This window comes from Choloepus didactylus, chromosome 13 (genome assembly GCF_015220235.1).
Source record: "Choloepus didactylus isolate mChoDid1 chromosome 13, mChoDid1.pri, whole genome shotgun sequence".
In the NCBI taxonomy this organism is placed as follows: Eukaryota; Metazoa; Chordata; class Mammalia; order Pilosa; family Megalonychidae; genus Choloepus; species Choloepus didactylus.
This window is the reverse complement of record NC_051319.1, coordinates 15,414,477-15,426,917: the sequence shown is the minus strand read 5'-3', so window position 1 is coordinate 15,426,917 and position 12,441 is coordinate 15,414,477. Positions and strand designations below refer to the sequence as shown.

Sequence of the window (12,441 nt, the reverse complement as noted above, 5' to 3'; positions counted from 1 at the left end):
ATTTAGGCCCCAAACCCAGGTGAACATGGGCTTGTGGTTAGGAATTCTCAGGAGAGAACAGGAGCTAAGACCAATGTCTCTACGATCAAACTCTTCGGGAACTGTTAGAGGGTTCCTGCTTTGTATGGGGGGGGGGGGTCTCTGATCTGACTCCTCTTTACCCCCCAACCAGGCTTTGCTCCTTGTCCCTCATTGCTGTTCATTAAAACCCTGTTCCAGGCCATCAGAGATGGGCAGATACTTTAATACAAATACCAGCTCCAGCACCTATTTACCCCTCTGGATTTCACCTTCCTTGTCATTCCTGGCCTCCAAGAGACATCCTTACTTTCTTGGCGACACAGTCATGCACTAAAAAAAGTATATGTTTTTTCTAATATTTTTAAGTATGCTAGATTGGGAGGGGTTTCTCTGAATGCTATATGCCTGATTCAAAAGTTAACACTTTTTGTTTGACTTCCTTTTTTTTCCTATGTTGCAGTAGTTTTCATGTTTGTAGGTTTTGCCTCCCCCCAGAGGGCAACAGCCATTTTGTCTCTCTCTGTTTTTACTCTTCCCCAAAACGCTAGTTCCTGGCATTCTGGACTGTTTGACAGTAGTTAAGACATGCAGGTAGTTAGTAGGTGCTCTCAGGAAGAAAATGAGAAGGGTCCTGTGAGATATGCCCTCCCCGTGACAGAACTGTCCCTGCTGCACCCAGGATGAGAGGCATCTTCCACTCTCTAGTCAGTGTGTTTTATGAAGTACAGAGTCAAGGAAACCCTCTAAGATACTAACACTTAATGTATTCAATTTAAAGGACTGTCATTTCTTCTGAGATTGTGTTCTTCCTACTTTTTTTGCTTTTAAAATTGTCTGTATTTTATGAAGTAGTAGTGATAGTAGTTGGATTTTTTTAAATTTATTTAATGTCTGTTTGCTTGTTTATGTTTGCCAACTGCAACCCCCCTGCCTTTTTTTTTAGTTATTTTACTGGTTCTTGAAATCCCAAACCACCACTTAGTCGACTAGCTGTGAGTTTGGGGTGTGGACATTGGGCCACTTGAAAGCATGTCCTCTTGGTTACATCAAGAACTTTACTGGCAGATGTGCTCAAATCCTAGGGTATTAATAGCACTTTGCAACCCTTAGTACTTGGCTGAACAGCACTGAATTATGAAGTAATCCTCAGCACTCTCCCAATTATTGAAATTATTTTTAACAACCTAATTCCACAAGGCTGAGTCTATACCAGCAAAATTAGCTGAATACTTCATACACTCCCTAGACACATCTGGTGGTGCTCATGCTCCCAACTTTTAGAGAACACATTCTGTGAGCCACACAACCCAACACACTGCCAACAACTTACTATGAACCTTCTTCATTTGTAACATGAGGCTGGATTAAGTCATATCCAAGTTTCTTTCCAGCACTAATGTTCAACACTGGTGTTTCAGAACTAATGTAGATTGGAATTGTAATTTCATGCCTGCTTTAAAAAAATCTTAAAGAGATTTAGCTATTTCACATGTATTCATAATGAACCCAAGTTCCATTTTGCAGATTTAGATACATTTCCTTATCAAAAATAGAAAACATTAATTTTTCTGATGTAGGTCAGTCTTTAAAAGGTGTATTTACTTCTTGACCAAAAGGGGGATGTGAAAGGAAATGAAATAAGCTTCAGTGGCAGAGAGATTCCAAAACGAGCCGAGAGATCACTCTGGTGGGCACTCTTACGCACACTTTAGACAACCCTTTTTAGGTTCTAAAGAATTGGGGTAGCTGGTGGTGGATACCTGAAACTATCAAACTACAACCCAGAACCCATGAATCTCGAAGACAGTTGTATAAAAATGTAGCTTATGAGGGGTGACAATGGGATTGGGAATGCCATAAGGACCAAACTCCACTTTGTCTAGTTTATGGATGGATGTGTAGAAAAGTAGGGGAAGGAAACAAACAGACAAAGGTACCCAGTGTTCTTTTTTACTTCAATTGCTCTTTTTCACTCTAATTATTATTCTTGTTATTTTTGTGTGTGTGCTAATGAAGGTGTCAGGGATTGATTTAGGTGATGAATGTACAACTATGTAATGGTACTGTAAACAATCGAAAGTACAATTTGTTTTGTATGATTGCGTGGTATGTGAATATATCTCAATAAAATGATGATAAAAAAAAAAAAAGGTGTATTTATCTGTAATATTGGTGGCACCATTTTGGCAGCTGCTCTTTCCCCATTTCCTTGTGAGTGTTCATTGTGAAGGCAGCTGTCTCTACAGGATGACTTGGTTTCTCATTTCTCTGTTGTAAAGAATGGTCATGCTTAAATACAGCCACATCGTTTATAGCCATGGGTCACAGGACTCATTTTTTAAAAATCAGCCTGTGCTTGATACTGTAGGTCTTATATAAATGTTTAGCCATCATTATAATATAGAAAAATAATCATTACTTGAAAATGTACCAACCACAGATTGTGGGACCTCAGCATTCAGGACAAAGTTGATAACTGGCAGGTCTGTTTTTCCTACAAGTACAAGGAAAGGAAGTATTAAAATAACTCATACCCACTTGAGAGAGGAAATTAATGTTTCCTAAAAAATTCTTTTCTAGTGAAGGAAGCCCGTCACCAAGAATGGAGCTGCTGCATAACATCGACCCGAATTTCGTAGACTCTGCACCCTGTGAGTACCCGGTTCATTGTCACTCAATCTCTTGGTTCGTGAAGATGGTTTTATTACCTACTGTCCCTCTATCCTAGCTTTCTCTTTTTTTGCTTGAGTTGCTATAAAGGCAAACAGTTCCCCCCAGTACATGGTTCTACTAATCTCATTGTGGCTTTGGTGCCAGAGAAGTCAGTAAGCTGTGAAAGGAGCACCGGGTTGTGAATCAAGAAAGGTAAATGCTGTTCTTGGCTGTGTCACTTACCTGCTATATGACCTTTGAGTCATTTCACTCTCTGCACCTCAGTTACCCCTTTCTAAAATGAGGAGAACTCAGGGGCTCTTTAAGGCTCCTTCTTGCTGTAAAATGTCATGTTGTTGTTGTTGTCCTGTTCTTATCTGAGAACACCCAAGCCCTCTTCCAGAAAACTTGTGGTCAGTCTGCCAGGGTCAGCTTCCAGAGTGCTGTGAGCCTCTGATGGGACCAACCAGCACCTGCTCAGTCTCACAAATGTGATGTTCCTAGTACTCCTGGGAGTAACTCAATTCCATTCTCCCTACTTCCTAAACTATTCCCATGGGGTGCCACATGAATGCCTTAAAGAAGGGAACCATCTAATGCTCTCGGGCCCCAACAGGTTGAAATAGTCCTGCTTAGATACCATGCTAGTGATCCTGCTGTTCCTAGCATTGTGAGTTTGGGCCTGAAAAACCTTCAGTGTTAGGTCCTTTGCCCAGGTTCTATCACAATGCCTGTTCTTGAAACTGTCTTCAGAATATATTGCTCTTACATTCCCTTTATTCACATCCCTTGCTTTCTAGACATACTGCTACCCCCTAGTTAAGGCTCTCCTTACTTCTTTGTCCTCTTCAACCCCCGTATTAACATTTCTAGAGCATCTTGTTGATGATGATGTCATTTCCCTGCTCAGATATCTGTAGTAGCTCCCGCCATCCATGGTAATTCTGAATGGGTCACTGGGCATTCAAGCCCAGCTCACCTCACCACATCTTGCCATGTCCTTGCCCTACCAGACACTTGCCATTTCTAAGCATGTATATCAGTCATAATTATTTCTTGAAGATTCCCTATGCCCGAAACACCTTTTCCCTGCTTCTCACAGTTTTTCTCATTCCTTCAGAGTCAGCCTAAATGTCCCTCCTCTGTGAGTGCTTTCCAGAAGCCCCAGAAGAGGCAGTCATTCCTTCCTCTCTGCATCCTTTGATAACATTCATCAAATCGTGATTCTTCATGTACATGCCTGTATATCCTGCTAAGCTGTGAGCTCCTTGAGCTCAGGGTCTATGCCTTATTTACCATTTTATCCTCATCGGTTAACACAAATGCTTAGCATTTGGGAGGTACTCAGTAATGATTACTTGAGGACTGAATGGATAATTGGAGGAGAGTTAGGATGATACCAAGACCAAAGTGGAAGCATTAGGTCTGAAAATAAAGGTTCCTGAGACAGAACAGAATAGCTACATTATGGAGAAACTTCTATTCCTATAGGAGTAAACTTATGTCAATGTGAGAGGCAGGGGTAGGGTTGGGGACTGGGGGCTGTGAGAACAGTCTAGATTTGTGTCATTCGATATGGTGGCCACTAGCCACATTTGGCTATTGAATGCTTAAAGTGTGGCTAGTTGTAGACGGAGAAGTGCTGTAAGTGTAAAATACACATCAGATTTTGAAAATAGTACAAAAAATGTAAAATATTTCAGTAATATATTTTATATTGATTACTTACTGATTGACAGTACTTGAATTGTCAATACTTGGACAATTCTTGGACAATTGACAATACTTGGACATATTGAATTAAATTTCTTATTAATATTAATTTCACATTTCTTTTTACTTTTTTAATATGGATAATAGAAAATTTTGAATTATATATGTGACTTGCATTATATTTCTGTTGGTTTAGAAGGGCTAGAGGGTACCAGGAAATGAGTTGGTCAGCTATGGAAAAAATGACAGAACTGTGATTAATGTGAGGCTTAAACTTTTCTCTGCCTCAACACACCTAAAGGATATGACCCATTCCGGTCTGTAACTCTCATTAGAGCAGTGATTCTTAACAGGGCTTCCTATCTATCAGAATCTCCCAGAGTGGTCAAAGCGGAATGGAGGGGAGGCAAGAATGGTTTTTAAAACTTCTGAGTAATTTAATGTACACAAAACTCAGTATAACCTGGGTCCAGGGGACATGCAGGATATGCTGCCCACATTACAATGGTTATAAAGTGTCTCCCCCATGTCCTACCTACGTATCTTAAGCCACCTCACTCACTAAGCTGTATTTTGGCATAAGAAACAGGAGTTTGCTTGAGAACTGTAATCCCATGTAATCTGCCATAGCACTGCTTGCTGCAGGGTTCTTGGTATAACCTGCTGTGATTATTGCTATCTTCCCCAAGGTTCTCCTAGCAAAATAACAGCATAGGCAAACTGTTTCTCCAGGTAAAAGTTAGCCAGGGCATGGAAATCAGGAGAAAGAGTCATTTAATCTTGCTGCCCTTTGGTTATAAGACCTTGAGCAAGTACCTTCACTTTAGGGATTGCACCTTAGGGATTGCACTAGGACTTACCAAGACCCTTTTTCCTACTGTCACAAATTCAGGGATGCATTCCAGTCTTCTGTGCTCCTCCCCCCACCACTGACATGCACTCGGGCCTCCATGGTAGCCTTCCCTGGCTCAGGTCAAGGCCATCCACAGCAGGGCCTGAGGCCACCCTCCCGGCTTGGGACTCCTGCTCTGACTCCTGTGTGTAATTAGGGACATTATTAGGCCCTTGTATTGGCATACAACCACATTCACTGTTGGTCCACATACATGAGGCATACCCTGTTGTCTGTGTCTGTAGGTACGAAAGCCACACTTCTCCTCATGAATGGGTTACACTCTGAGCCTTTTCTGCCCGGTTGTAATATTCACTTCAATCCAGGCAGAGGTAGAAACAAGGAGAGCTATCTTTGCAGACCCATTGCTTTTTTTTTTTTTTTTTTTTTTTAAATTCAGTTTTATTGAAATACATTCACACACCATAGAATCATCCATGATATACAATCTACTGTCCACAGTATGATCACATAGTTATGCGTTCATCACCACAATCTATCTCTGAACGTTTTCCTTACATCACAAAGAACCAGAACAAGAATAAAAAATAAAAGTGAAAAAAGAACACCCAGATCATCCCCCCATCCCACCCCATTTGTCCTTTAGTTTTTTTTTTTTTTAATCTTCATTTTATTGAGATATATTCACATACCACGCAGTCATACAAAACAAATCGTACTTTCGATTGTTTACAGTACCATTACATAGTGGTACATTCATCACCCAAATCAATCCCTGACACCTTCATTAGCACACACACAAAAATAACAAGAATAATAATTAGAGTGAAAAAGAGCAATTGAAGTAAAAAAGAACACTGGGTACCTTTGTCTGTTTGTTTCCTTCCCCTATTTTTCTACTCATCCATCCATAAACTAGACAAAGTGGAGTGTGGTCCTTATGGCTTTCCCAATCCCATTGTCACCCCTCATAACCTACATTTTTATGCAACTGTCTTCGAGATTCATGGGTTCTAGGTTGTAGTTTGATAGTTTCAGGTATTCACCACCAGCTACCCCAATTCTTTAGAACCTAAAAAGGGTTGTCTAAAGTGTGCATAAGAGTGCCCACCAGAGTGACCTCTCGGCTCCTTTTAGAATCTCTCTGCCATTGAAGCTTATTTCATTTCCTTTCACATCCCCCTTTTGGTCAAGAAGATGTTCTCCATCCCACGATGCCAGGTCTACATTCCTCCCCGGGAGTCATATTCCACGTTGCCAGGGAGATTCACTCCCCTGGGTGTCTGATCCCACGTAGGGGGGAGGGCAGTGATTTCACCTTTCAAGTTGGCTTAGCTAGAGAGACAGGGCCACATCTGAGCAACAAAGAGGCATTCGGGAGGAGGCTCTTAGGCACAACCATAGGGAGGCCTAGCCTCTCCTTTGCAGCAACCGTCTTCCCAAGGGTAAAACCTGTGGTAGAGGGCTCAAACCATCAAACCACCAGTCCCCTATGTCTGTGGTCATGTTAGCAACCATGGAGGTGGGGTAGGCGAATACCCCTGCATTCTCCACAGGCTCCTCAAGGGGGCACTACATCTTTTTTCCCTTGTTTTTCTTTTTTTTTTTTTTAACTTTCCCTTCTTTTTTAAATCAACTGTATGAAAAAAAAGTTAAAAAGAAAACAGACATACAATAAAAGAACATTTCAAAGAGACCATAACAAGGGAGTAAGAAAAAGACAACTAACCTAAGATAACTGCTTAACTTCCAACATGTTCCTACTTTACCCCAAGAAAGTTACCTAATATAGCAACATTTCTGTGAACTTGCTCCTACTATATCCATCAGAAATTAACAGACAATAGTCATTCCTGGGCATCCCCAGAACGTTAAATAGCTTATCTGTTCTTCTTGGATTATTGTTCCCCCTTCCTTAATTGCTCTCTATTGCTAGTTCCCCTACATTCTACATTATAAACCATTTGTTTTACATTTTTCAGAGTTCACATTAGTGGTAGCATATAATATTTCTCTTTTTGTGCTTGGCTTATTTCGCTCAGCATTATGTCTTCAAGGTTCATCCATGTTGTCATATGTTTCACGAGATTGTTCCTTCTTACTGCCGCGTAGTATTCCATCGTGTGTATATACCACATTTTATTTATCCACTCATCTGTTGAAGGACATTTGGGTTGTTTCCATCTCTTGGCAATTGTGAATAATGCTGCTATGAACATTGGCGTGCAGATATCTGTTCGTGTCACTGCTTTCCGATCTTCCGGGTATATACCGAGAAGTGCAATCGCTGGATCGAATGGTAACTCTATATCTAGTTTTCTAAGGAAGTGCCAGACTGACTTCCAGAGTGGCTGAACCATTATACAGTCCCACCAACAATGAATAAGAGTTCCAATTTCTCCACATCCCCTCCAGCATTTGTAGTTTCCTGTTTGTTTAATGGCAGCCATTCTAACCGGTGTTAGATGGTATCTCATTGTGGTCTTAATTTGCATCTCTCTAATTGCTAGTGAAGCTGAACATTTTTTCATGTGTTTCTTGGCCATTTGTATTTCCTCTTCAGAGAACTGTCTTTTCATATCTTTTGCCCATTTTATAATTGGGCCGACTGTACTATTGTCATTGAGTTGTAGGATTTCTTTATATATGCAAGATATCAGTCTTTTGTCAGATACATGGTTTCCAAAAATTTTTTCCCATTGAGTTGGCTGCCTCTTTACCTTTTTGAGAAATTCCTTTGAGGTGCAGAAACTTCTAAGCTTGAGGAGTTCCCATTTATCTATTTTCTCTTTTGTTGCTTGTGCTTTGGGTGTAAAGTCTAGGAAGTGGCCGCCTAATACAAGGTCTTGAAGATGTTTTCCTACATTATCTTCTAGGAGTTTTATGGTACTTTCTTTTATATTGAGATCTTTGGTCCATTTTGAGTTAATTTTTGTGTAGGGGGTGAGGTAGGGGTCCTCTTTCATTCTTTTGGATATGGATATCCAACTCTCCCAGCCCCATTTGTTGAAAAGACCATTATGACTCAGTTCAGTGACTTTGGGGGCCTTATCAAAGATCAGTCGGCCATAGATCTGAGGGTCTGTCTCCGAATTCTCAATTCGATTCCATTGATCTATATGTCTATCTTTGTGCCAGTACCATGCTGTTTTGGCAACTGTGGCTTTATAATGAGCTTCAAAGTCAGGGAGTGTAAGTCCTCCCACTTGGTTTTTCTTTTTTAGAGTGTCTTTAGCAATTCGAGGCATCTTCCCTTTCCAAATAAATTTGATAACTAGCTTTTCCAAGTCTGCAAAGTAGGTTGTTGGAATTTTGATTGGGATTGCATTGAATCTGTAGATGAGTTTGGGTAGAATTGACATCTTAATGACATTTAGTCTTCCTATCCATGAACATGGAATATTTTTCCATCTTTTAAGGTCCCCTTCTATTTCTTTTAGTAGAGTTATGTAGTTTTCTTTGTATAGGTCTTTTACATCTTTGGTTAAGTTTATTCCTAGGTACTTGATTTTTTTAGTTGCTATTGAAAATGGTATCTTTTTCTTGAGTGTCTCTTCAGTTTGTTCATTTCTAGCATATAGAAACATTACTGACTTATGTGCATTAACCTTGTATCCCGCTACTTTGCTAAATTTGTTTATTAGCTCTAGTAGCTGTATCGTCGATTTCTCAGGGTTTTCTAGATATAAGATCATATCATCTCCAAACAATGACAGTTTTACTTCTTCTTTTCCAATTTGGATGCCTTTTATTTCTTTGTCTTGCCGGATTGCCCTGGCTAGCACTTCCAGCACAATGTTGAATAACAGTGGTGACAGCGGGCATCCTTGTCTTGTTCCTGATCTTAGAGGGAAGGCTTTCAGTCTCTCACCATTGAGTACTATGCTGGCTGTGGGTTTTTCATATATGCTCTTTATCATGTTGAGGAAGTTTCCTTCAATTCCTACCTTTTGAAGTGTTTTTATCAAAAAGGGATGTTGGATTTTGTCAAATGCTTTTTCAGCATCTATTGAGATGATCAATTGATTTTTCCCTTTTGACTTGTTAATGTGTTGTAATACATTGATTGATTTTCTTATGTTGAACCATCCTTGCACGCCTGGAATCAACCCCACTTGGTCATGGTGTATGATTTTTTTAATGTGTCTTTGGATTCGATTTGCAAGTATTTTGTTGAGGATTTTTGCATCTATATTCATTAGGGAGATTGGCCGGTAGTTTTCCTTTTTTGTAGCATCTTTGCCTGGTTTTGGTATTAGATTGATGTTAGCTTCATAAAATGAGTTAGGTAGTGTTCCATTTTCTTCAATGTTTTGAAAGAGTTTGAGTAAGATTGGTGTCAGTTCTTTCTGGAAAGTTTGGTAGAATTCCCCTGTGAAGCCATCTGGCCCTGAGCATTTATTTGTGGGAAGATTTTTGATGACTGATTGGATCTCTTTGCTTGTGATGGGTTGGTTGAGGTCTTCTATTTCTTCTCTGGTCATTCTAGGTTGTTCATATGTTTCCAGGAAATTGTCCATTTCTTCTACATTATCCAGTTTGTTGCCATACAGTTGTTCATAGTATCCTCTTATAATTTTTTTAATTTCTTCAGGATCTGCAGTTATGTCACCTTTTTCATTCATTATTTTGTTTATATGGGTCTTCTCTCTTTTTGATTTTGTCAGTCTAGCTAGGGGCTTGTCAATCTTGTTGATCTTCTCAAAGAACCAACTTTTGGTGATATTTATTCTCTCTATTGTTTTTTTGTTCTCTATGTCATTTATTTCTGCTTTAATCCTTGTTATTTCTTTTCTTGTACTTGGTTTAGGATTGGTTTGCTGTTCATTTTCTACCTTCTTCAGTTGATCCATTAGTTCTTTGATTTTGGCTCTTTCTTCCTTTTTAATATATGCGTTTAGTGCTATAAATTTCCCCCTTAGCACTGCTTTTGCTGCATCCCATAGGTTTTGGTATGTTGTGTTCTCATTTTCATTCGTCTCTATATATTTAGCAATTTCTCTTGCTATTTCTTCTTTAACCCACTGATTGTTTAGGAGTGTGTTGTTTAACCTCCAGGTATTTGTGAATTTTCTAAGTCTCTGATGGTTATTGACTTCTAATTGTATTCCATTGTGGTCAGAGAATGTGCTTTGAATAATTTCAATCTTTTTAAATTTATTGAGGCTTGTTTTATGTCCCAGCATATGATCTATTCTGGAGAAAGTTCCGTGAGCACTAGAAAAGTATGTGTATCCTGGTGATTTGGGATGTAATGTCCTGTATATGTCTGTTAAATCTAATTCATTTATCAGATTGTTTAGGTTTTCAGTTTCCTTATTGGTCTTCTGTCTGGTTGATCTATCTATAGGAGAGAGTGATGTGTTGAAGTCTCCCACAATTATTGTGGAAACATCAATTGCTTCCTTTAGTTTTGCCAGTGTTTCTCTCATGTATTTTGTGGCACCTTGATTGGGTGCAGAGACATTTACGATTGTTATTTCTTCTTGCTGAATTGCCCCTTTTATTAGTACGTAGTGGCCTTCTTTGTCTCTCAAAACATCCCTGCATTTGAAGTCTATTTTATCTGAGATTAATATTGCTACAGCTGCTTTCTTTTGGCTGTAGCTTACATGAAATATTTTTTTCCATCCTTTCACTTTCAGTTTCTTTGTGTCCCTGTGTCTAAGATGAGTCTCTTGTATGCAACATATTGATGGTTCATTTTTTTTGATCCATTCTGCGAATCTATATCTTTTAATTGGGGAGTTTAATCCATTTACATTCAACGTTATAACCGTGAAGGCATTTCTTGAATCAGCCATCTTATCCTTTGGTTTATGTTTGTCATATTTTTCCCCTCTGTCTATTAATATCCTTTATTGTACCCATACCGAATCTCTTTAGCACTGAACCTTTCTCCAAGTCTCTCTGTCCTTTCTTTGTTTCTCTGTCTGTAGGGCTCCCTTGAGTATCTCCAGTAGGGCAGGTCTCTTGTTAGCAAATTCTCTCAGCATTTGTTTGTCTGTGAAAAATTTAAGCTCTCCCTCAAATTTGAAGGAGAGCTTTGCTGGATAAAGTATTCTTGGCTGGAAATTTTTCTCACTCAGAATTTGAAATATATCCTCCCACTGCCTTCTTGCATCCATGGTGGCTGCTGAGTAGTCACTACTTAGTCTTATGCTGTTTCCTTTGTATGTGGTGAATTGCTTTTCTCTTGCTGCTTTCAGAACTTGCTCCTTCTCTTCTGTGTTTGACAGTGTCATCAGTATATGTCTCGGAGTGGGTTTATTTGGATTTATTCTATTTGGGGTTCGCTGAGCATTTATGATTTGTGTATTTATGTTTTTTAGAAGATTTGGGAAGTTTTCCCCAACAATTTCTTTGAATACTCTTCCTAGACCTTTACCCTTTTCTTCCCCTTCTGGGACACCAATGAGTCTTATATTTGGATGTTTCATATTATCTATCATATCCCTGAGGTCCATTTCGATTTTTTCAATTTTTTTCCCCATTCTTTCTTTTATGCTTTCATTTTCCATTCTGTCATCTTCCAGGTCACTGATTCGTTGTTCAACTTCCTCTAGTCTTGTACTATGAGTGTCCAGAATCTTTTTAATTTGGTCAACAGTTTCTTTAATTTCCATAAGATCATCCATTTTTTTATTTAGTCTTGCAATGTCTTCTTTATGCTCTTCTAGGGTCTTCTTGATTTCCTTGTCTCCCGTGCTATGGTCTCATTGTTCATCTTTAGTTCTTTGAGTAGTTGCTCTAGGTGTTGTGTCTCTTCTGGTCTTTTGATTTGGGTGCTTGGGCTTGGGTTATCCATACGTCTGGTTTTTTCATATGCTTTATAATTTTCTGTTGTTTTTGGCCTCGTGGCATTTGCTGAACTTGATAGGGTTCTTTTAGGATTTGCAGACCAATTGAAGTCCTTATCTCTAATTTATCAGATCTACAGCTTCGTGGAGTACACTTTCTCTAACTAACCAGCAGGTGGCGTCCACGAGCCACCTGTTCTCCACAAGCCAGTTCTCCCCTGCTTAGCCTTTTTGGTGAGTGGGGGAGTGAGTCTTGTGGGGTCCAATTGGTGTACCAAGCTTGCGTGTGTAGTTGGTGTTGCCTGCCCTGTATATGGGGCGTGTTTCTGGGCAGTCAGGGAGGGGGGGGGTGGCTCTAACAATCAAATCTCCCTTGTGATCCTAGAGTTTTAAAGCTGCTGC

General features: G+C 39.5%; 1 protein-coding gene across 1 annotated transcript in view; it reads left to right on the top strand.

The window, feature by feature from the left end:
• The window catches only part of ARSB (arylsulfatase B), a 222,527-nt gene that overhangs the window by 109,210 nt on the left and 100,876 nt on the right, over nucleotides 1-12,441 (top strand). Inside the window, exon 6 of the mRNA XM_037800847.1 lies at nucleotides 2,602-2,672. Coding sequence (XP_037656775.1) covers nucleotides 2,602-2,672 — 71 coding nt within the window. The remainder of the gene's footprint in view (nucleotides 1-2,601; nucleotides 2,673-12,441) is intronic.